Here is a 26,187-nt window from a genome sequence, read left to right on the forward strand (position 1 = left end):
CACCATCAAAATACAAGTTCTTTCTGTTTATTTTTTAGTGCACGTTGAAAGACGCAGGAGGGCGCGCTTAGTTAAATATTCGCTTGTTTGGCGTCTTCGGGCCACCGTACCTTTAAGAAACAAGATCATATGACGGCTATCAGGATGTCAACAAATGTAATGGGAAATAAAACCGAGCTAATGCCATGAATCCCAATGCCGGTGTAAAACCGTGTGTAACGTTATTTGGGGCTACGGGTCACTTATTTCTTGAGGCGTAAGGTATGTTTTGGCGCATTTCGTTAAACAGATATTGACCAACACAACTGTTGGAGCGTCAGGAAGTGTTCATTTGATTTCTGTTAACAAGATTAGAACAGAAAACGCATATTGTGAATCAAAATGAACATATCCGTCAGATTTGTCTAGATATCATTTATAGTGCTAAAAATAATTAATACTGCTTTCGTCACAAACAGCTTGCAAACTATCACAAATACCACAAATAAGAAGTGTGCCGTGAATGTATTTATAGCTAAGGAACAGTGTTTGGTTGTGAAATCCCACACTTTTTCTGCTACATGTAATCTTACGAGCCTGATTTATTACTAAAACGTCCCGTCTTCATATAAATTATACATACGTGTTTTTTGTTTGTTCAGATTAGAATATTTGTTCTTTTTCCTGCAGTAATTTTGAATGTTTCTATTGATTATAATATGTCTCACCCTTTTCAGGATGTCATCCACTCAGGCCGGTCAGTCAACGGTTGTGCACAGACTTGCCACATTACTGCGAAATAATGGTATAGAATCAGTATTTCAATTTTGTCATTATCAATTTCAGCAGTTGCACCAGCCCCAGTTTCAGGGGAAAAAAAAGCAGCACACAGCAAAAAATGTCACAAAGACACCGATTTTTGGAATAACTATAATTCAAGTTGTGTTTTAAACGCTATTCTCTTTATGTTGAAGAAATGGAGACAAAGCAATGTAGTCCGCAAATCTGTAAGCTGCTATGCAAGATCTTATTTGTATTTTGGCAGATATAGTCAATAAAATATAAAAGTGCTTTTGTTTGATGATGCATAGCAGGCTGAAGGGTTTATTTTCTTGTTGGTTTCTTTATAGGTGACTCCGTACTGGATGGTTCCAGTACTCTCACTCTGCAAGCAGGATGTTTACAGCACCTGACACAGCTCTTTGAACGACATCTTCTCTCAAGAACACATCAGCACGGTTTTCTGGCCCTGCCGTCCCACCCAGCAGACACTGCCTCTCTGCTGGAAGTCCAGTTCCTTTTTGACATGCTGCAAAAGACCGTATCACTCAAGGTAATAAAGTTTCAGATTTCTTCTGTGTGTCTATTATATGCTTATTAGGAGTACAGTTTGATTTTGATAGACGGAAGAAGTATACCTTCTTTCTTAGCATACCTTCCTTAATTTAGGTAGTGACTTGACTAAGCCTTATTACGATAATCTAATACACTGAACTGCTGTTGCAATGATTTGATCATGTATGTGTGTAATGTAAAACAGCTTGTTAATCCACCCGGTGTGAAGCTACAGTATGTCGTGAAAATCTTCCCTTTCAAGTGCCTCAGACACTTAGAGGTATTTCAGACAGAGCTAACCAAATTCATTCAGTTATGTTTGTTGCTTTATTATTGCCCTATTGTCCTGAATGGTGCTTTTTGTTGGATTATTTTATTTAGCTCAAGCGTATTCCTCCTCATTGTCTGGAGGGTCTCAGAGGAGTGTATTCTCAGTTGGAAGTCTTCACTTGCTCGAAAGGTGTCAGCTCTCTAGAGGTAATTTTTGCACCAACAAGTATTGGCACAGTGACAATTAATTTCAAGATGTTTGCATACAGAATGTAATGGTATTAATGGTTATGGTGTTGTTATGTAATAGGAGCTTCTCTCTCTGTGCGGAGGCGATCTCAGCTCAGCTTTACCCTGGTTAGAACTTCATACCCTTAATTTTAGCTACAATACCATCTCCCGTCTTGATGAATCGCTAGTAAGAATCTCCTGTTTTAAACTTTTGAAATAGGTGAAAAGAGAGCAAGAGAAATTAGAGTCTGCATGTAACAATTTTCTAAATTGTTTTAGAGTCTGCTGAACGTCCTGAAGTGGCTTGACCTGAGCCACAACAAGATTCAAGATTGTGCTGAATTTCTGAAGGTAGATTGCTTTTGTTTTTGCTTATTTTTTTGGCCATGACCAGATGTTTTTTTCCCACATTTCTTTGTCAACTTTCTTCATGATTTTGAGGAAAAATCTGTGGATGTGTGTGAAAACGTTCTACACTCTTAGTGGAAACTGAATTTATAATCAAAATAGCCATGCATGGGATTTGTTTCTTACTTTTCTGTCTACATCAGTTAGGGGATACTACTGTATACCCAATAGAAATGCATGAAGTCACAATTAGTAGGCAGTGCTGTGTTGCATGTCCCCCTAGATTTGTGGTATATTAAATGTTAGGACAGAGTGGATTTATTCATACCTTTTCTGTCTCCACCAAGCCTCTTACTGAACTGGAGCATCTGAATTTATCCTATAATAACCTCCAGACAGCACCAGTGCTGGGCCTCCGTGCCCAAGCCAAACTCACAACCTTGATCCTTAGAAACAATGAAATGGAAACTATCAATGGTAAGTTTTCAGTCGTTTGTGTGTGTTTGAACAATTTACCAAACTGTGATTAGTTTGAATAAACTGTTTTACTGTACTAAAATAAAGGTTCATCTAATTTAAATGCATTATCCTAAATGCAGGGGTGGAGCAGCTGTCATCACTTCAGTTTCTTGATTTGGCTTATAACCTTCTCATGGAGCATTCTCAGTTGGCGCCTCTGTCCCTCCTTCATAATCTTAATACAGTAAGATAAACGCACCTTTTCTAAATAATGCTGCTTAGCTTAAGCTGCTTTTTTCAATTGTAGCAAAATAATTATCCTCAATCTCAGATTTCAGTCTCAGCATTTTTATAATGCAACAGATAGAAATGTGGGTTTGATGAGGATCATAATTACAAATTTGAATACTATGTTTTCTAGGTCAGTCATCTGGATCTTGCAAACTGTCACACTATTAATTATTATTTTGAAGAATTCGATGCATACAATTTACTTTTGTCTTCTCCTATATACCACTTTGACTGTTTTCTGATGTCTTTTCAGTTGACTTTGGAAGGAAACCCTTTGTATTTTCAGAAGACACACAGGGTATCGACTATCCACCACCTCTCCCCACGAGCTGCTGGCCAAGGGGTGAGACTTTCTCTCAAAGCTCATCGTTCTAAAAAAGCAAGGTGTGCTTTGATTGGCTGGCTGTCCAGTGCATTGCGATTGGCCGAATACCTCAAGCATGTGATGGAAATGTTATGACCCCTACCATAACGTGATGCTGTGTCCCGTCGAGATGACACAAAAACATGATTCCTGATTAGCACGCAGTATTACTGGGAAGTGTTAACTATTTATGCTTCTTCCGTGTATGATAAGAGAAAATATAATGTGAACAGCTTTATAAGGCATTCAGCTGTATTACAGTATGTGACAGTTCTGATATACAGACCTGAAGTGCCAAAACTCGTCTGAATGCAAACTGTTCTTTTAATAAGAAAACCTAACTTAAAGGTTGTGAGTCAGAAGCACCAGACTGTCCTTGCAAAGTTGCAATCGCTCCACTTTGCGTCCTCTTTTGAAATCACAAAGTAGTTTCACTTTCACAATGAAGCACATTGTCTCCAGAACATGGCGCCGGCGGCAACACTACAGCGAGAATAATAGTCTCTGTTAAGAAAATAAACTCACTCTGATGTAGAAAAGTGGAGACGTGTTTAAACTAGCCATTTAGGGTGGCGTGGACAAGTCACTTCATAACTTTTATGAAGAATATCTCTTGTTTTGAAACTTTAGTCTTTGCCACTTTAGGGATTTTAAAGCTTGTAACACTCCAAAGGGACAGGAAAACTTGAAAACACGTCATATGACCCCTTTAAAGCTTTATTATCCAGCATCAGTATCAGTATATATAACATTTTATTGCTACAACGAATGTTTAAATTAGCAGCTATGGAATATTTAAATATAGATGAACCACAGAGAGGTGCAGGCGCCCACTTTTTTCTAATGTCTTTATATGTAATAGCAAGCTGTTTACTTGGAGATCTTTCTCACTGTTCTGCAGATGTTTCAGAGTTGAAAGCTGACGTTTTAATGTCTGCTTGCATTTCAGCTCCAGCTGGATGGAACCTCTCTGTCCCAATCTGATCTGCTGGTGGGTGTCAAATGTTACTTTATGTGCCATCTCAGGTCATTCCACCCTCCTTATTTCTCGTTCTGTATTGTGGGAGGCAAATCTGCTTTTAATCTACAGGAGAATAGTGGGCAACAAAGTACTTTACTTCCTCTGAGTTTTTAAACATCAAATGGCTGCAGGCATGGCCCAACAATCACTACATAACATTTAGTGTTTAGTAAATATTTAACCTCATGGCAGCTGATGTAAAATGAAAAACATTATATGAATGTTTAACATTGAATAAACAAAACACATGTCTTTTTCTGTACTTTATTTTGCGTTCATAGAAGGGGATTTACAAGAGCTTCATGTCCTTCAATAGCAACAAATCTTAAACAGTTGTGAAATTCTGCAAGGATGGTTAAGAATATTGCTTATTTTTCAGGGTTGCTGGCATAAAAAAAAATCAAGATGCTTTCTGTTGAAGTTTACATGAAATTCATTTATGTGTTCTGTGGCAAAATATACAGCTAAAGATCTCAATGATTGTTGTGTTTCAGACTGAGAAGCTCATCTGAAAAGCAAAAATTGCTCTCAACACCTTGCAAAAAAATGCTTTGTGTGACAAGTCTTAAATTCACTATATGACTGTTCTTCACACATTCATTTCACACACACTCTCTCTCTCTCTCTCTGTCTCTCTCTCGCTCTCTCTCTTTCTCTATCTCTCTCTCTCTCTCTCTCTCTCTCTCTCTCTCTCTCTCTCTCTCTCTCTCTCTCTCTCTCTCTCTCTCTCTCTCTCTCTCTCTCTCTCTCTCTCTCTCTCTCTGTCTCTCTCTCTCTCTCTCTCTCTCTCTCTCTCTCTCTCTCTCTCTCTCTCTGTCTCTCTCTCTCTCTCTCTCTGTCTCTCTCTCTCTCTCTGTCTCTGTCTCTCTGTCTCTGTCTCTCTGTCTCTCTCTCTCTCTGTCTCTCTCTCTCTCTCTCTCTCTCTCTCTCTCTCTCTCTCTCTCTCTCTCTCTGTCTCTCTCTCGCTCTCTCTCTTTCTCTTTCTCTGTCAAATCCTCCCTTTTTTTTCTGATACAGGCCAAAGATTACATTCACGTAGGTCAATGATGATTCGCTGACTGCATGTGATAGTGACACCCAGTGTTCATGCAGTATAACGATTTAAACACAACAGCGGGCTAAATCTTATTTATTTATTTTTATTATTTATTTTTTTTACCACAGATCTTACCTAAACCTAGACAGCTGATTGGTCAGATGTCCCACACCTCTCAACAAGTTTCTATGGCACCTGAGCAAGGAGCGCAGGACGTATCCAGTGGAGGTGGGGACATGACTGACAGCCTAACTGTAAGCACATCGGGAGTGACCAGAGTTCGAAAGAGGAAACAAAGAGTAAGTACAAAGGTTTTTTTTTTTGGTACTCAGTTAAACTAAATAAACATACCAATATCAAAAATTGTTTGTAAGATCTCATGATTCATGCACATTTTTTCCATTCGCAGAACAAGGTGAGGGTGAGGAGAGCCAGTATCTCAGAGCCTAGTGACACAGACCATGAGGTCAGAGTGCAGTCCGCTTTACAAGGTGATGAAAATATGAATTAAATGATCTTGTGTGTTTATGTAGTATATGTATTATATTTTTCATGTGAAATGTTTGATTCTCTTTAGACATCATCCTCCCCCATAAGGAGGATATTGAGAGAATGGACAGTTTTCGAGAGCAGTTAGGAGAGGACTGGCTACGCTACCAGCATCACCTCGATGATACTCCAGTGAACCCATCTTTCCCAGTAGTGGACAGTGTAACCATTAAAGTGAACACCAACAGCCACTGCACACCCCAATCCCCCCTGCTCAAAGCTACCACACCTCCAACCTGTCTGAAATTGCTGCCCCCTCCGCTCCTGTCCTCGGAACTGAAAATGGAAGAGGACAAAGACGAGATGGAAAGCACAGATCTGCAGCCTGAGACCGAGTCTACCTTGCAGTGCACAGGCCATAGCCCCCCAAACACTGAATCTACTCTTGAGACGAGTTTAGGAAACTCTCAGGCTACAACTGAGGCCTACTCTGACCCACAACCACCACCAGAGGAAGAAGATGATGATAGGGGAGGTCTGTGTTTGTTTTTTTTTCGTGATACTAATACTAACTATGCTTTAGGAACTGATATTTTAACTGTGATCTTTTGTTTTACTGATACATATGGCTATTTTCAGTGTGTTTTTTTTATGTCACTGGATACATTTTTATTTATTTATTTGTTTGTTTAATTTATTTACATATTGTTCTATATAGGAAGTGTAGTTGGCTTGTTTATTTATTTTAGTAACTTTATAGGCTAATTCCCCAACTCCCCCAGAGTTGAGTTTGGGTTTGGCTATAGCAATTTAGCATAGCTTAGCATAGATCATTGAATCCAATTAGACCAGTAGCATCGCGTTCAAAAATGACTGAAGCGTTTCAGTATTTTTCCTTTGTAAAACTTGACAAATGAAAAATGAAATTGAAAATGAAAATAAAATGAGATGTTCTAGACCAATTAGGAACTGTCATTCCAGCAATCACAATAAGGAAGTTTGCTGCAGTACCATGGTCGCAGCAAGCTCAGTGATATCAAAGCAGCGCCTGAAAACAGCTAGACTCTCTTGTTTCCACAGGGAATGTGTCTTGAAAGCTGGGAACTATTTTCCACAGGTGCTACGTGATATCGTAATGCTTCTGGTATGATTGCATTCAATAATCTATGCTAAAAGTGCTATCACCAGACCCGAAGATCAGCTGAATAGATTCCAAATAGTTCTTTCAACTCTGATTACCACGCACCGTAACACCAGCAGTAGGATGTAAATGTGGTGGACAAAACGATTGAATCAACTTTATTTCTTCAAATATTTGTTTGTGTATTTACAGTGCCAAAAAGGTTCCGCTGCTCGCCTGAAAAGCTTGATACATCTTTATTTCTTCATGAAATATTTCACAATTTCACTTTTGCGCTTTGTTTAACAGTGGACCTGTGTAGACCAATGTTGGTGGGACTGCTCTTAGAGGACATGGAGAAGGATCAGAAAAGGGCCTCTGAACCTCTTTTCCTACGAGTGCGGCAGGGTCACATGCTGGAGGTAGACATGCACCAGGGCTGTGTTAAAACTCGAGTGGAACTAGATAGTCTGCAAGATGTCATCACCAATGAGGTCACCTGCACAGTGGAGGTCAGATGACATATTTTCTGTTCAGATGGATCTATATAATGTTTGAACATCTTTGTCTCGGTTTCATACTTTCTCTTTAAATTTTACAGAAGGTGGAGATGACTCACCCAGTCCTGGAGCTCCATTTCCGCTACATTAGTCGTGAAAGACGTAGACGTTGTTATATAATGTTGGATGACAAGCCACAGGAAGCATTACAGGTCAGGAGGATCATTCATCATTACACAATCAGAGCTTGGGATATAATCCTAAAATGACAACAGATATTACAAATAAGGGTATAAATTAAATTTCTGCTATGAAGAATTAGCATTTCAGCTGGAGAAAATGTAATTGTTGATATTAAAATTTAATGTCCTGCCAAGTAATAATCTGTTTGCAAAGTTACATAATTGAATATTTCTGAAAATTCAGTAACATAGCAACTGTTTTGGTTTCACTTTATTTTGTTGGGCCCTTTAACACATTCCATTGACAATAAGTAACACTGCACCTACATATCTACTTGCGCTCATTGGAGTGGTAGTAGAGTACTAGCAGACGGTAGGGTTAGGGTTAGAATAAGTTGACATGTGGAGTTACTTATAGTCAGTAGAATGTCTGTTCAGAGCGCATCACAGCAGATATGAATCAGACAGTCTATTAATACTCTACTGACCGTTAGTTGATGCGCAGGTGCAACATTACTTCTTGTCAACAGGATGCTCAAAAGGGTCCATCAAAATAAAGTGTTACCGTAGTTTTTGAAATACATTTCTTTATATCATGCTTTTTAATGTTATACTTTTTATTTTTTGATATATCAAACTGTTTGCGTTTTACTAGAGGAAATGTCCCTGATATCATGAATTCTAGAGACAAAGAAGGATTCACCATCAAGTGCAACATTTGTTTAGGGAAAAAGTTTCTGTTTTGTGGCAGAATGATCAGTTGTGCATTTGATGTGGCTTTAATCATGATCCGCAGACAAATTTGGTCAATAGAGACAGTTTGTGGGCTTATGATCAATTACCATATTACTCAAGCATGCTTTCTCTTTTTTTTTCTTTTTATATGCAGCGATACAGTACTCTTACTAGTTACATCATCAGTGTTGTATTTAAATTACTAATTGCTCTGTCTGAAAAGTAATTTCCTTAGTCAATAAGGATCAAATCCAAAAGACAATTAAAATGATATAAATCTTGATTTTCTTTTTAATCTATTTTTGTATCTAGATAAGGCCGTTTGCATGCAGGTGACTGAATATAATGAGCTCATATATGGAAAAGACAGAAGGCCTGCCTCTCTTCAGTTTCATATGGATTACAAAATCAGATAATTTTTTTTTTTTTCAATTTGAATTCGTTAATTTAAAAGTTTTCAATTTAATTTTGTTGATTTAAAAGCAGACCCTTAGCTTTTAGATGCGGGAAAGACTGCACCTCGCTTTTATAAGGATTGCATAGTTAAATAATATTTCTTTTCAATTTGAATTCGTTAATTTAAAAGTTTTCAATATAATTTTGTTCATTTTAAAAGTAGACCCTAAGCTTTCAGATACCGGAAAGATTGCACCTCACTTACATAAGGATAATCAGGTAATATTTGTTCTCAATTTGGCAACATCAGTTACTGATTTTCTTTTTCTTTTTGAAAAAAAAAAAAAATCCTTAGTGTTTAGCATTGAAAACCATGCCCAAACAGCGAAAATTGTATTTACTAATTATTACTATAGATTTATACCATGTTAAATATGTAAATATGATTATATGTAGGTGTGGCCCATCTGTTGCATTGCATGCAAAAGCCTTGAAATCAAAAACAGAATGACAAGATGTAATAGAGGTTTGCTTTCGTCACATTCAAATTGAAATAGCCTTTTCTAGTTGTAAACATTAAAACAAGAATAAAATACTAACAAATTGGACTTGCCTCTTAGGTGGACTTGAACCCACCACCAGAGATTTTTGCATGCTGGACACAGAGATCTCAGCAAAATCTGGCAACATATCAAAAACACACAAAGATACTTTGCTACAAAGCTACCTGGAAAATTATGCGGAAGTGTACTTTCAAATGCAAATGGTGGCCACACCAAATGTTGATTTAATTTAGTTAATTGGTTAACAACATTTTTACATAAGTGCCTAAAATTTCCCACAGTACTGTAGCTTTGTAGGATGATTTCTGTCAAGCGTCTTGAAGACATTGCCACAGTTCTTCCGAATTTAGTCTGTCTAAAAAGTTTTTTTCTGATCTTCATTTCCTGATGGACTTGATGGTGAAATCAAATCTCTGTATGACGCGTTGGCTGCTGTTAAACTCCATGTATATGCAAAAATCTCACTGGATTATTACAATTATTAAAACAAAAATTGCACACTATTGGATATGTTTCTAGAAATCTGTGTATGTTTGTATGTAAAATTATGTGATTTACAGAAATAAGTTTAACCTTCAATAACTGCACCAAAACAAAACAAACGTTTAAATTTGCTTTCCACTGTATGTTTTTATTTATGCTGTTACTTTAAAGTTTAAAGCAATGCGATATTACTTGAATACGGTTAAAATTCTGTCTCCTCAGGTATTATTGGAGGTTCTTTTAAGAGTCGTGGAGGAAAACAAGCAGCAGGTGGCTGAGGAGAGACCAGAGACAGTTTGGCTACAGTGCCTAAAGTGTCAGACTGAGTTCTGCCATCCAGCTACTGAATCCGACAGCAGCCTGAGTCACCTGGATGAGCTGAGGAATGACAGTAAGCATCAAAAAGATCATTATTTTTCTGTCATGAGCAAGGCCCTGGAAGCATAGGCGGACAAACACTCCTGCCAGAACATTCCAGGGAGTGGTACAAACACATACTACTCTCAACACACAGCAATTACAATCATTCGCTCTAGCATGACTCTAGTAAGCCACCACTGCAATTAAACAGAGTATTCTACAGTTGAGACTACACCAGTTGATTAATACTGGTTAGTGTCATAGTAGCACTTTTTTGGTCCTAATCTTTTATCTTATATATATTGCAGCTTTCAGCACAAGATAAAGTTAATTTAGAAAAGATAAATCAGGCTTACAGTTAGTGGGCGATTGTCTTGTTGGAGCGTGAGAGGACTTGTTTAAAATGTGGCACCAAAGAATTTCATGAATATGGAATAATTGCCAAACACTGGGCGTGAGAGCTTTTTGTCTTGGGATTCATCAGGCAACCAATAATTTTATCATGTGACCTATTTTCTGCGTAACCCACCTAATGTAGTTTTACTTTTGTTTTACTCCACTGTAACATCCTGCAGGCCAATGTCTCTTTAATGATTGGGTTGATACACAGTTCATCCTCCTCCTCTGCGACGCATGCTGCATAGTTTTAAAACGTGCTTTGACACGTAAACCGGAGGTTCTGGGACATTTGTTCAGCTGCTTTCAGTCTGTTTGCTTGGAGTCCTGCCGATCATCTGGGCTAAACACATAGTTGGTTCTGCATGGGGCAGAGATCAATGAGGGTGTTTATTTTAAGAGCATTAACGTCCTTAAAATAAATCTTAAGGGAAGAGAATGTTTAACACTCTGTCCTGTAGTGAGTGTTACCTTGAAAGGCATAGGTGGATGTCTTTGATTTTCTATTTTACTGCCATTTTGAACACTTGTTAGATGGTCTTGGAATGTTTTAGGATAAGAGCATTTATCTTTGTATACCTTATTATTATTCTTTTTTTCAGGTTGCACTGTAATCTGCTCGGAGTGCAATAGTGATCATGTAGTTCAGTTGGCTGCCCAAGTTCCTTCCACCAGTACACCATTTGAACAGAATGATGCAAGATACTTCACCTTTGATGACAGGGACAGCGCAATTCAACTCAAGGGCAATGAGGTCTGGGTTTATGCTCTTTTTGATGTGATATTTCCATTACAGTGTAATGTTAATGTTCTCTTTTCACTAACTTAATTTGCTTGATTTCTCTAGGCGTTGGTCCCAGGACAGTCTTTGCTATCCCCCGGCAGCCCTCACCATTCAAGTCAGCATTCAGAGGCCTCCACAGAGGGAGCAGCAGCTCAATTCCACACAGCCCATAGCTTCCTGTCTAACTGTTTAACTAGTCAAAATGAGACATGGGTTGACCAGAGAACCTCTCAGCTAGTTAACTTTAGCACAACTGATGGACAAAGTGGCTCAGAGGAGCTTAAGGAGAAGGTGACTGACAATTCCTGCTACAACGGCTATCAAAAATATCAGAATGAACAGTCACCAGAGTGCACAGAAGGCTCCAACAATGGTAGGTGTCCACTCTCGGGATGAGAGGTTAGAAAGGGTGACAGTGATGAGTAATTTGATTTAAAAAAAAAAAAAACTTACTGACCAAACTGAGTGCTTTGAAAACATGACCAAAAGTATAGAATTATAAAGAGAGGAAGTTTTCTTTATCCACTTGTATTTGTAGATGTCTCACTACAATTAAATTTGTACCAGAGAATGAACCCTAATGTTTGGAAGACTTTCCTGGCCATAAATCATGTGAACAAATTTCTGTAGATGTTGATAGTACAGGTACCTGTATACTGTATCAGTTTGTTTGATTTTGCGCACAGTAGCTTGTACTTTATTTAATTGAGGGAACATTAAACATAAGAATCATTTTCATTTTAGCTCACTTTGACCTGCTGTCAGAAACGGTGGACCATCGACTTCAGCTGTTCTTGGATGTGGAAGTGTTTGGGGAAGAAGAGGAGCTTCGCTGCTTTTTAAAGGCATGATAACCCGAATACACTGCTCTCGCTATAATGAATCAGAAATATAGAGACACATTTAAATATCTACCTAGACAAAACCAACAATCCATGTTAGATCTTTTATTCATAAAAGTACATGTATTCACTGTTATTTACTACTGTTTCATTCCACCATTTATGTACATTTATTTTACATGCTGCCTAAAATCATCAATAAATCACTTTTATTTATATACTTTTAATAACACCGATTGTATCAAAGCACTGAACAGTATAAAATAATAGAATTCAATTACAGGGATGTATGAATTAACATTTCTGAATTTGACGTTGAGAGCATAGGTCGTAATTTAGATATATTTTTGAGATGGAAAAACTCAGTTTTACAGAGGCTAGAAACATGGTTTTCGAAGGAAAGATTGCTGTCAAACAGCACACCTAGGTTCCTAACTGATGATGAAGAATTAACAGAGCAGCCATCAAGTGATAGGCTGTGTTCTAGATTATTATATGTGGGGTTTTTAGGTCCAATTATTAGCACCTCAGTTTTTTTGGAATTTAGCATTAAGAAGTTACTCATCATTCAGTTATTTTTATATTGATGCATCGATGCACCATGCAGTCTGCTAGTTTCTCAATTTGGTGTGTATCACCGGGCCGTGAAATATACAGCTGCGTATCATCAGCATAGCAGAGAAAGCTAACACCACGTCTCTTGAAAATATCTTTCAGAGGTAACATGTAAAGTGGGAAAAGTAACATCCCTAGTACTTAGCCTTGAGGTACTCAATATTTCAGTTGTGAACGATATGATACCTCCTTATTTACTGCTACAAACTGATAGCGGTCAGATAAATGTGATTTGAAGCTTGCTAAGGCCCTTCCTCTAATGCCAACATAGATTTCTAGTCTATTCAAGAGACTGTTGTGTTTTATAGTATTGAATGCTGTGCTAAGATCTAATGGCACTAACAACGAGATTAACCATGATCAGATGATAGAAGCAGGTTATTTATAATTCTAATGAGTCTCAATACAGTGGTACGGTCTGAATCCTGATTAAAAATCCTCACAGATACTATTTTTCTCTAAGAATGAATACAGTTGTGAGGATACTACCTTTTCTAGTATCTTTGACAGAAAAGGGAGATTAGAGATTGGTCTGTAATTTACTAAGTCTTTGGGATCAAGATGTGGTTTCTTAATGAGAGGTTTAACTACAGCCAGTTTGAAGGTTTTGGGAACATATTCTAATGACAATGATGAATTAATAATGTTCAAAATAGGATCTATGACTTCTGGAAGCAAATCTTTAAATAGTTTAGATGGAATAGGGTCTAACATACATGTTGCTGGTTTAGATGATTTAACAAGTTCTTCCTCTCTTATAATAGAGGATGAGTATTTCTTCCTCAGGGTATCTATAGTGCATCTGATGTTATACTGTAGCTGACGGCTTAATAATTATAATTTTATCTCTGATTGTATCAATCTTAGAAGTAAAGTAGTTCATGACATCATTACTGTAGTGTTAGCACCTGTTGACGCTTTATTTTTTGTTAATTTAGTCACTGTACTAAAAAAAATAAGGGGGCGGGGGTTGTTTTTGTTTTCTTCTAAAATAGATGAAAATTAATAAATAATCTTTACTGTTTAGAAAGCTCAGTGCAGTTTCTTTATTTTCTGCATGTTTGAGAAACTGGAATTAGAGGGATTAACTTTTTCTTGCATTGATTTGATTTCAGATGTCCATTGTGAAATTTGGGGATGCAGCGGAGTTCCATTCCCTTATAGTTGTGTCTGATCAGTACGTCTACATCTTAGAAATAACGTCACAGTCTGGGTAAGCAACTTGAATTTCTTCAGGTAGTTTCTTTCAGCTGGCTATATGTAGTACAGAAAAACTTAACACTGAAACTTTCTGTAATATTTTGGGTTTTATGTGTCAGCAGGGTAAATGTTAAAGCACAGTGTATCTCTAGAATCCACCAGTTCAGCATACCTACCATATTATATTTAAGCAATATCACATTCATTAAAAGGGCTGTATCATTATAGGCATATATGTCACTTGCTCAGGACTGAATCCTCTGCACTAAGTGCTGAATGGCACCTTTATTTCTGTGGTGCTTAACGCAATACGGCTTGTGTCATAGCAAGTTCACAAAGATAAAAAGGTAAACTCCATTATGTAGACCGTTAAGATTCTCCTGTAAATTATCTCTGAAAGACAGAGATATTATTTAGCTCAGTTCAGCGTTGGCTTAGTCCAGATTAATAACAGTGTGAAGTTAATCAGTCAGATATAGTTATACAAAAAGCAGCAATGCCGTTATTCAGCTTGAGTCAGTTCAGTGTTAATTGGATTTAGTTCAATGGCAGTGTTGATGGTACAAGATCTAACTGAGCTGTAAAACATCTCTAGAGAAGACGGTAATGCCATCCTCCAGCATCACAAACATCATAATATTCTAATCAACTAATAAACATGACAACAGTCCATCAATTAACGTCTTGTACAATGCGAAGCTGTGTTTTAAATTGATCAAAAAGACATTTTGAACCTATTACTTGTAGTCTGTAATATTGCTTTCTTTTGTAAAGTCGTTTTCTCTGCATCATATGCACGGGTCAAGCATAATTTACATGCAAAAAGAGAAGCAACAGTTTAAAGTAAAAACACCTTGAGAAATGTGTTTCTTACAAACACTACAGAGGATCCATTAGTGCACAAGTGACATGAATTTCTCCAAATCTGTTATGATGAAGGAGCAAACTCATCTAAATGGCGTGATTATGAGTACATTTTTAGCAAATGCACATGAGTGCAAAGTTTTTGACCTACATCAATGTTTGATGGCAGACAGAAGTGAACACGTTTCTGCCCAATTATGACTTCTGACTAAGTCCTTAGTCAGCACCATGCACATAGTTTTTCTTTAAATATATCTCAAAGTCTTACATATATACAGACCTCACACTAGGTTAGTATGTATTAATATGTTAATTATGTAATATGTGTATGTGTTGTTAAAATGGTATGTCAAGTGTGTTACAAGCTTAACAAATCTAGTTAAACTTTAATCATAAGGGATTATAGCTTTATGCCATCTCCACTAAATCTCACGAAATATACACAGATCCTGAATTGAATGTTGTTAACAAAAAAATTGAAATGGCTTGCTTTACTAATGGTTTATAAATATATCACTTTCCATTTCTCTTAACTTTCCTTTTCTTTTCTTTTTTTTTTCATTTTCTTAAACTGTGTGTTGTTTATGTTGCAGAGGGCAACCCTCAGACTGGCTGCAGAAAAGAGAAAGGCATGGGTTATGTGAACTCAGCTATCTGGAGGTGGGTCTGGGCTCTCAGAGTATCCACCTAGAGTTTGATGAGGGGGTAGCAGCGTACACACTGCTAGTGCGAAACGGTGCCCGCTGCAAATGGTTCTTCAACAAGCTTACAGGCAAGAGTTCCTTTTGCGTGCTATGGGGTTTAGAACGTTTTTAAAAGGTAATGAGAAATAGCACTTAGCTGACTTGCTAAGAAACTGCATTAAACATGCCGTAAACAATGGCTGGTTTAACACGCTCCGAAAACTGCTGGGTTCTTTTTTTATTTTATTACCCAAATGCTGTGTGTTCATCTTGTTGGCCAAAGTGGCACGAAACAAGCAGCTGCTAAATTAGAGTCGGTGCACAGGCGTTTTTGCATCCTCTACAGGAGAGAGCGGTTCTCAGCGCTGAAGATTTGGTCAACTTCCACAAAAAAGGTCTGTATACTTTTCATATAATTTATAGTTTTTACTGTGATGTAAATTGTATTATTTTACACAAAGCAACATATGGACGGGATGTTAATCAGCTAATTGTGTCAACAGCTGTCATTTCACGTGATAGATATATACCTTTAGCCTTGCTTGACATAAACTGATTTTATTTTTTATGCAATATTGAATATAATTTAATGTTAAAATATGTTCCCTAACCTCAGTACTGTTTTGTTTTTTATGGGCAGGTTATGGAGTCAGTTATGGCTATGAATGAAAATGCGGCTCAGATTTCAACGACACATGGGTAAATGAGTTGAAATGTATGTAATATTGTAAATGATGCTGCACTCACCCAAATAAATTTGATATGCCTAATATTCTGGCCATGGGTTTTCTTGTTTATTATTAAATGTTAATTTTATGATTATTGCTTTTTGTTTCGGTTATTTCCATGTGTGATTTTTTTTAATTTTTTTAATTTTTTTTTCAGCCTGTTTTAAACCAACAGTATAGTAACATTTTAAACAATAGTTGACTTTAAACAGACTGTCAAAAAAATTTAACGGGCCAAAATAACCCAGCATGTGTTCTTTTCATTTACCCAGTGGGTTGCCAAATATCCCAAATTTTTTTGGGCAGGTTTGCAGTTGGTTAGCAGCTCATACATATAATAATAATAATATTATTATTATTATTATTATTAGATTTTTTTTCCAAAGTGAACAATATATTTAAAATAAGACAAAATAGTGAAATAATAGTTAAAAAATAGTGCTCCCCTGCCTATATCCTGTATATATTTGTGGGCAAGAGTCTGTAGGAAGCTTTGTAACTTATGACTACGAAGTGTTGTACAAATTTCTGAAATATTTTTCATTTAAAGTTTAAAAACAGCTGTTGACATCAATATCACAGATTTAATGTTGTACAGAGAAACCGAGGTTATCCACCAGTACACCCAGCTCAGAAAGGAGACTTGTAGAAACGGTAACCTTCTGGCACAGTCACTGTGATCTTAGAAGTTGACAGATATCTGACGCTCTCTGCACATTGCAGGAACTAGTTGAAACCAGACAAAACACCACCTGTCCTCCTCGGTGTTCTTTTAATGGGTGTTCATTTTCACCACATAATGTGGCAAAACAAAGGATAGTAAAAAAAAAAATGTTACAAAGACCACAATATGGCAGGGGTGAAACGAAACTTTGACCTCATTGCAAAAATAGGTCTGTACATTGTCTCAACTAAACAATGAAACTGCCTCTTTTTTTTTCTTGAAGAAGCACATTTGATTCATTTGATCAGAACACCTGCAGAACTAAAAGTAAAAGTTCTCCATTAAGACATCTGTCCTCTCAATTTATTTTGAAACATACTGACTGATATTTTACTCAAAATGCTTGGTTTCTTGGATTTGGTTTCTTTGCTTTGTGTTGTGGTTGTTCTTCAAAAGTTGGAGGATGAGTTTAGTGCTAAGAGGAGTAGATTAGGACAGTTGAGTAAGTTATATTTTTGTTAAAATTGTCTGTATAGATTAAAGCCACTCTTGCCAAAAAAGTATTGTTTCTTATTAGAGGGCCACTTTTTTTATTTGATTTATCAATATTCTGGCCCACACATTCATATAGCAGTAATGCTTTCTGAGTTTTATAGGCCTGAGTGGCTTAACATATTTAAATATTAGATGTGTGAGAATGTTGTTCTTTGTCTTTGTTAATTTAGTTTTAAAAGACAAAATACTACAGAGTAGGCTGCGTTGTCTTCATGACTCGTTTATGTTGGCTTCCTTTAACAAACCTAAGCCAGATGTACACTACAAGATTGAAGATCGCTGTCTTCTGCGTGCTCACAGTCACTTGTGTGTCAATTGCAAAATCTGAATCTAGCTATGATCCCAGAATACATTTCCTGACAATCATGCAATGCACGTGTATGTTCATTTTTGAAAACGAGCCATCAGACAGACATGCATCATGCTCGTTTTCATACTTCATTCTGTCATATTGGTGCTGCCTCGATAGTTGAGCTCCAGCCAGGAGTGATCATCTCAGAAGCACATACAGTATTCGCAATTCTCAAAAACTGAGATGCAGAAGAGATTAACTGAAACAAATAATATTTTTGCAGTTTGTTTTCAGTTTTACTGTACTCTCCCTTTTTTTGTTTTTAAATGTTTTTCATTTGATGTCCTGCATTTGCTTTTAATCATTGATGTTTCCCTGATGCCATATATTCTGCACTAGAGCAAAATGTAGCATTTTACCTTGAGCTGTAAATTTAATAGATTGTATACTAAAAATAATGTTAAAAAAATAAATAAATCAATATACAGTAACACCAGTGTAGTCTGCTTAAGGGAAAATGACTAAGAAATCAGTTCGTTTCTTAAATGGGTCAAGTAGACAAGTCACCAGTTTGAATCAGTCTGATGAATGCTTCGCTAAACTCAGTCCATTAGAGAATCTAATAAATCAACACCTGGTTCATTTAATGACTGATTCTTACTATTCACTATTATAAACTGCAAGGACTTTACTTTACTTTAAATTATGTCCGTATCAAAATGTGCCAATACCATTACTGGTTAAAAAACCTCCAGGTATCTACACACCCAGTTTGACTCAGAAACACTTACAGCTTAGTCTGCATTTTAAAATTGAGCATATCAATTTAGGACTAAAATTGATCCCATTTACACAGTTCTCCACCCATTATATCAAACAATGGGATTCAAGTTGGACAGTGCTGAGACAAGCTTTTTGGCCCTGTTATTGTCTTAAAGATTCACCAGATATTTCCAGAAAGGCAGTCATGTGGGGGACAAATCCAAAGACAAACAATTCAAGCCAGCTTTATTTAAATAGCACTTTAAAACAGCTTTGACATAAAGTGTATTGTATAAACAAGAAAACGTGAGCTGTTAAGACAAGAGGAAATATGGTCTGTTTTCCACCAACTTGGCAGCCCAGGATTCAAAAAAAACGATTGGTTAAACTGACAGTGGGTGGTTTCACAAGCCAAAACAGAGGCCGACATTCCAGGCCGGAACGCACGTTTTTTTAAAGGAGAATAACAGACTGTAGCATTATTTTTCAGATCAACAAGTATGTTAACTTAAGCATGTTTCTTAAATATTTGTATGCTTTACTAGAGTCAAAATCCTACAGTGAAGTCATCATCCAGCTCAGTTCGGTTTTCTTCAAATAGTGTATGTCCAATCAAGATATTGGCAGTAACTGTGTTCCCAACTAAGCAAGACAAAGGTGGCAAGAAACCAGTTCATCAGTGACAGAAATGGAGAAAAAGCCTTGAAAGAAATGATGCTCAGTCAAGGGACCAACTCTACTCTGGCCAGATGAAACCAGCATGGTGCGTTTAATTCTAGACCGCCACGCAAGTCAGATTAAGCAGATGGTCTATCAGGTTCCTGTGGTATAGTGCTGATGATTGTCTGTGTGACAAGGTCACCATCTGGACTGCGTTCAGTCTAGATCCAGATCACTGCAGTGTAACCAGTACATTCTGTGTCATGGGAAGTGTTCCTGGTTATGATTGAGATAGTTAATGCAGCCTAACAATCCTTTAACGGTTTTGTGATTTTGTGAAATATGATAGTGTGTTATGTGTATGCCTGGTTAAAGAGATGTCTTTAATCTAGATTCATGTCTCCAGAACAAAGCTAGGTAGACCGTTCTAGATTTAGTGTGCTAAATAGGAAAAGAATCTGCTGCCCACAGTTGATTTTGATATTTTAAGGTATTATCAAACGGCCAGAGTTTGAGATCGCAGCAGATGTAAAAGACTGAAAGAGCTTGCCGAAGTACTGAGGAGCGAAACGTTCAAGACTTTTTAAGTAATTAGCAATATTAGAAAATGTATACAAAGCTTAATGTAAAAGGAGCAAGTGCAGTGTTCACAGAACTTCCCTAATATGGTCGTACTTCCTGGTTCTAGAAAGAAGTTTTTCAAAAGTTTTAAAGCCAGCTGGAGTTTGTTTATTGAGCACGCAGATCAACCATCCAATAAAGCATTACAGTTATCTAACTTTGAGAAAAAGTGTTTTTACGAATGATAAAAGCAAAGCAGAGTTGCTGTCACACCTAGCACTAACTCAGACTTTAATCAAATTACACCTTTAATTTCATTACACCAGGTAATGTTATAAAGCACCATTACTTGAAACAAGAAATACTGAAAGTATAAATTGTAGCAACACCCTTTACCTTTGAAACCTGGCTTATGATTATAACAGTGAGTGACTTTTTAGGAGTTTAATTTCAACTTTAATTAAACACACCTAATCCAGCTAATGAAGTCCTTCAGGCTTATTTTATTAGTTTTTCTGTTGAAGCAATGTTGTCATTAAACTCCGCAAATAACTCTGTCAAACATAGCCCATCTATCTGTGATCGTACGGCTTTTGCAGAAAGGATGTAGTATCAATTAGGCCAAGCTTTATCAACTCAGTTTTTCTGTTTATTATTTGTTGAATATAAATTGTTACCCTTAAAATAGTTCGGACATTTTTGTTTCGGGTGTATTTGCTAGGGGATAAATAGTATGAAAAATGGGTGAAGGAGTCAGAACTGTGTTCTGTGATGTGAGGTGGCTAGCAGATGGCCGCTCTGTTTCCTGACAGACCGTTTGAAATTGAATTCAAATTTCACATTGTCACTCAAGCTAATCAGCAAAGAGCTGTGTCATAAAATGATTTTTTAGCAATTTTTTTATTCATGCAAGTGACACAAATAAACGCCCCCCCAAGAAAATTATACTGAGGAATGTGATGTAAATGATGGCTTTGCGTTTGGTGTGCACATTCCATTAGACGCAGCCAATGAGTGATGACTACTATGTATCACGTCACCACAGTGAGCAGGGACGAGGACCAGAGCATATTATAGTATTTCGAGTTTACATACCTCTTTAATGTTGTTATTTTTAGTCAAACATTATCAGTACCTACGTGAATGACAATTTTACTACATTTACGTTTAGCATTAGCCATCATTGCCAAATTTGCCAAGAGACTAGGCGCTCTGGCTCCCAGTAAACATTGGACTATGTTGGCTGGTGTCTCTATTTTCAAGTTCTGTACAATAGAACGGATAACTAGAAGTAGTTTGTCCTTTGACTATTCTGCCTCACAGTTAGCCAATCACCCTGCTGGGTTACTCCACCCCAAAATAACAAATGTTGTCTTTCCAAACCCATAAAAGCTTTGTTCATCTTCGGAAACACTATTTGGTTGTTCTAATATCTTTATTTGTCTCTTTACAGTGCAATTTATTCAGCATCAGACCACACAAACATACAAGTCTTGTAAAAAGATAAAACTATGACAAAACCCGGGCATTTACAGTACTCAATTTCTTCATATACTGTTACAATTTTACGGTACACCTTTATTTTTATGTTTTAAATAAGTGTTTTACATTTTGAAACGTATGACCTGGAAGCTTTAACAGTCCTCCACTTGCCTGAATGAAATGGCTAAAATTCTACACTCAAAACGTGGGAGGTATCACCTAAGATAGTCAAAGACTTCCTAAGAACATTTCTCTCACACAGAGCAGACAAACCCAATGCGACACCAGTGATTCAGTCATAATCAAAATAACAACTTCAAATATTCAAATTAGCCTCCTCCATACCACCACAGCGCCGTTTTGTATCCACTAAACACAAACAGCGTGTCCTGCACCAATTGAAATATGTTGTTTTCATTCAAATCAAAATGCAAACGATGTAAACCGCATATACGCTTGCATCAATGCATCAAAAATATCTTAATTTGTGTTCCGAAGATGAGCAAACTTTTATGGATTTGAAACAACATGTGATTAATGGGATGGAGTAACCCTTTAAGATGAGGGGGGGGGGACGTCCATCTGGTTTACTGGGCAATTTACATTCCAGGATTTAAACCTATTGGCTGACATTCCTGCCCCCTCTCTACTACCTGGGGCAGTTATCAGGTAGTCAACTGTCCCGGCAACCTTCCTATTCCTATTCCTAGTTCTATGAGTGCTTCCACTATAAATCCACCGTACAGGACCCAACAGTTTAAAATGTGTCCGTTTGCACAATTTATCAGTTTGTCTTTCTTTTTAGTAATGAAAGCTATAAGCAAAAACCAAAGGAGCTCTAATAAAATAATAATATAATATAATCGCACAATTGTCTGTAATTAATCTAGATTACTCGCCTAATATTAAAATGCAATCATGAGCATTTTCACATTAAATCAGCAAATTAATGTAGAAACAATTTGTCCATTTTTTTTTTTAAGATCAAAATGTGAACGTGTAGTCCTGTAATTTCTGCTTGCAGCTTTATTTGACCTTTATTTGGTTTGCTGAAATATTCTCTCATGTTTTAAATCTTTCTCTTTTGAGGGTATAAATGTTTAATTATGCTATTTAATCAATTAAAGGCACGGTACAGTCAGTAATGTTCAAAAAGCAATTACGTAAAGAGAATTATGTGTACATGATGGGAAAAGCTCTTTTTAGAGCTTTTTAGTTTTAAATTGTGCAGATTTTCTTCCTCGCTAAAGCACTATGTTTTCGTGCAGAAATTGCAAGGGAATTGGCCCCAAAATCTGAAAGCAAGCTGAAGGGAATCTCCACCACTCGGCTCAACCCACAGCACCACCTCTGGTAAGCAGTGTCTTTATCTCTACCTCAGGACAGTCTTGTTAGTGACCGCATATAATCCCATAATCAATTACTTAACATATCATATACCCTAATGTGTAATTCTACAGGCATCTAGTCTGTGAGGACACCTTGCCATGTGAAGAAGACCGGCATCCTCCTTTCCGGTACCTTTTAGCATTCCTTTACCAAGGTGAGCGTCTGTGTTCTCCAGGTAAAGATAAGCAAGCTTTTGCCTTCTTTCCCAGAAATGCATCTATTGCAAGAGCCAGAAACCAGCCCAGAAGAATATGATAAGACATTATATGCATGTGATGACTTGTCTGTGATTGGGGGGGAAAAGGTTACAAATTGTTATAGTAGCAGAAGATGTAGTGGTAGACTGATTTATATCTGAAACATTACAGAATTAGGCATTATAGACTAAATAAAGCTTAAGATGGGTGTGATGTTCACCTCCAGGGTATTTATGGTCTGGTTTACAGCCCAGTGAATGTCCCATTCACCTCAGTTTAAGCTCTGATGTGACTCACGCATGAAATTTGCAGTTCTTTAATGATTCATACAGACTTTCATCAGATAACTGTGGGAAATGGTGCTGCCCAGGTTAACACTAGGACACAAAGGTGTGTGCATCAGCGCTTGCTTTTGTTAGTATCCTGCTGTTATGCTTGGAAGCAAACTTTGATGTCTTGACGGAAGAAGGGAGAGTCGCAGAAAACAGATTTATCTGATTCTTCTTGAGAGAGTCATCCAACTGTGAGCGGCTGGTTCAGCTTTCAAGAGTCCCAGTACCCTGCTGGCAGGCTGACTCTCTCCAGAACACCCCCTTCCCTCCCTCCCCCCACCGAAAGGGCTCACAGCAGGCTAGGCTTGTGGTGTGATAAGCATTCAGCTGGTGAGACCAAATCCAGCCAATCTTAGAATAATCTTAAAGAAAAAAAAAAAACAGGAACATCCTGAACATCACTAATGCTCTTTTCTCCCACACACAGACTGTTTCATGTAGTCGTTTGTGCTTTCAGTTGTGCGCGCCTGCCAAAATGCTTATTAACATACACAGTAGATTTTGATTTCGAGTACATCTGCTTTCACAAACAGACATTTTGTTCTCTTTCCTGCAAGATGTTCTTATTTGGTCTCCGTGGGTGGCCAGTGAGCTATCTTTCTGTTTCTTCCTCTGTGAGGTTTTACACCTCAACTGCCCAAATTCTTATACAAGGTCTTACTTTCTTTCTTTTCTTCTCGCAGCAGATGGCTCTTTGGCCTCTGTGAGTGTACTCGCCACCAAAGAAATGCTTTTTCTCCTTGATGAAAACCACCAGTGGAGCAAGAGCCAAGCTGAGGGCCAAACGAGCAGTGGGAAGGTGATCGTTCGGGAATCTCAGCCAATCAGTTGTGTCAGTTCCGTTCATCTGTTTTCTACAGATCCGTGCCAGGTGGACCTAAAACTTTACGATGAGGTGTGTGGATGCATCTTCACATGTTCTCAACTAAACCATAGAAAAACCAAGGGCAACTGTCTGGATGTAACATATGACTGCTATATGGATAGAAAAAATTGAGGTGTTTGCTGTTTGTTTTTCACAGATGGCCAAGAAAGAAAAGACGTGGTCTTTACACGCCGAAGATGAAGAGCTGGTACAAGACCTGGTGAACTGGATCACAAATCAGTGGGAAGCCATGTTTGGGGTCAAGCTCGCTACTATCAAGCAGTGACCACAGTAGCCACAGTGTTAAAGAAAAGCAAATACCTTACATCATGAAGAGTCCTGCCTAAACTTGTTTTTAATCTATATTATTGTCTTGGTGTAAATGTTGATTGTTTGTCTTTTTGTCTCCGTATAAGCCCAAATGTCCACCATTATCTTCTAGTTGTTCTCATAGTCTCCTCTATATACTAATTGTGGAGCAACAAAGCTGCGCAAAGTGCCTTTTTGGCTTTGTCACCAACCAACACCAACACACCTTATAATATGTAACTATGCATGCACAAACCGTTTATTTGTAAATAGTTTTTTTTTTGTGTGGATGGTATGATTGTGGAAGTGAAGGTGTGTTTTTAGCTCAGGGTGAAAAGCCTTTCCACGTGCTCTCAGAAAGGTTCGGATTTGGATTATGCAGATCACAGTGAGTGTTGGTGGTGTTAATGCGACGTTAGCTGAGACACATTAGTGATGTAAAATACCCTCTCAACTCTCACAGACTTTATGTTTGGGATATTTATGAACTGTATAGGTACACGTGATTCACATAATGAACTTGGATGGTTTTATGAGAAAACGAGCATAAATCTAGCTCAGAAATGTGATTTGTGACGTGGTTGTTCTCCCCCAATATTCCAGCACTTGTATAGAGAGCATGAAAAGGGAGCTGGTGATTGCACGTTAAAACTTAATGGCCATAGGCAAAAGAAACCTCAAATAGCTGTGAAGAGAAAACTTTAGTAGAACCACGTGCAGTTTCGTTCCAAGTCGTATGTGTCACTCAGATGTTATGCACTTTTATTTCTTGAAGTAATTGAAATGGCTTGAAAATAGTGAAATGGGTTTGTTTTATAAGTACATGTTGTTAACGAAGTTGAAAGCATATTGTCATTCAATGTAAAATGTATTTAATGAGTATTTATTCATCTTTGTACTGGTCTCCAGTAGGGAAAACGTAATAACTTTTATTTTTGTAAACTCAATAAAATCTTTAAATATTACACTGCTTTTTATTGTGTTCAATACATGGCAGGAGGAGACATCTGAGAATGATTGTTGGTAATTATTTTTATTAATTCATTTATTTATTTTGTAAGTTTAGAATTGTTTCACAATGGAAACAAGCCAGTAATTTGCTGCAGAATTTCTGTTCAGCTCTTTTTCCTTCTCCAAACATTACTTCACTTTTGTACTGTTGCACAGTATTTATGCTATGACACACATTATTAGTATAGTAGTAGTCATTTTTTTCCTCAGTTTTTACATTTTTTAAAAAAGTCATCCACTCCTTTCATTACCTGTTTTTGGTCTTGAGTCTGTTATGATGAATCTATTTATCTTTCTTTTTTTCTTTATATATATATATATATGTGTGTGTGTGTGTCTTTTCTTAGATGCTGATATGACAAGGAACTGAGAATGCCTGTTAAATTATTCAGTTCCTGAATTTTAATTTCATTTTTATTAAAAAAAGTACATAATTACAATTAAAGTATAATAGTAAAAGTATTTTAATTATAAAGTATAATTAAAAGTGTTTTTTGTTTTGTTTTGTTTTTGTTTTGTTTTTTGTAACTAGGCAAATAATGTTTATCAATACAAACATTTTAAGTTTGGAGACAGAAAAAACTCTTAAGACAAACAGTACAGACAGAAATCTGCAGATGTGCCACCTAACGAAATGCATATTTAGCGGATACATTTAATTATATATAACAATGCAACTTTGATTTTACAGAGGAAATGACACTTTTTAATTATTTTTATGATATTAGATATTGACTTCCTGTGTTGACTAACCGACTAACTGTATCATCGGTGTCTGATTTTAGTCCGTGTGTGAGGTGTAAAGGCCTTCCTCGTGGAGGTGTAGGAGTAGAG

The 26,187-nt window shown here is 37.1% G+C and overlaps 1 protein-coding gene across 2 annotated transcripts; it reads left to right on the plus strand.

Annotated features, from left to right (window-relative positions):
* The first annotated feature begins 101 nt into the window (after window positions 1-101).
* Window positions 102-25,307, plus strand: LOC122346802 (serine/threonine kinase 11 interacting protein). Of its 2 annotated transcripts, none has more exons than XM_043241653.1 (26): window positions 102-261; window positions 717-784; window positions 1,110-1,312; window positions 1,520-1,594; window positions 1,696-1,791; window positions 1,895-2,002; window positions 2,095-2,166; window positions 2,511-2,640; window positions 2,763-2,866; window positions 3,167-3,256; window positions 4,227-4,268; window positions 5,463-5,633; window positions 5,744-5,825; window positions 5,912-6,358; window positions 7,253-7,455; window positions 7,545-7,655; window positions 10,025-10,193; window positions 11,161-11,312; window positions 11,406-11,715; window positions 12,087-12,187; window positions 13,915-14,012; window positions 15,457-15,635; window positions 22,519-22,603; window positions 22,711-22,793; window positions 23,852-24,063; window positions 24,191-25,307. In XM_043241653.1, exons 2-26 carry the CDS (start codon window positions 718-720, stop codon window positions 24,317-24,319), a joined length of 3,519 nt encoding a protein of 1,172 aa, XP_043097588.1. In that variant the 5' UTR covers window positions 102-261; window position 717; the 3' UTR covers window positions 24,320-25,307. The 2 variants fall into 2 exon arrangements, with proteins under 2 accessions (XP_043097588.1, XP_043097589.1); XM_043241654.1 differs by having other exon boundaries at window positions 23,855-24,063.
* Window positions 25,308-26,187: the final 880 nt, after the last annotated feature.

This window comes from Puntigrus tetrazona, chromosome 6 (assembly GCF_018831695.1).
Source record: "Puntigrus tetrazona isolate hp1 chromosome 6, ASM1883169v1, whole genome shotgun sequence".
Classification (NCBI taxonomy): domain Eukaryota; kingdom Metazoa; phylum Chordata; class Actinopteri; order Cypriniformes; family Cyprinidae; genus Puntigrus; species Puntigrus tetrazona.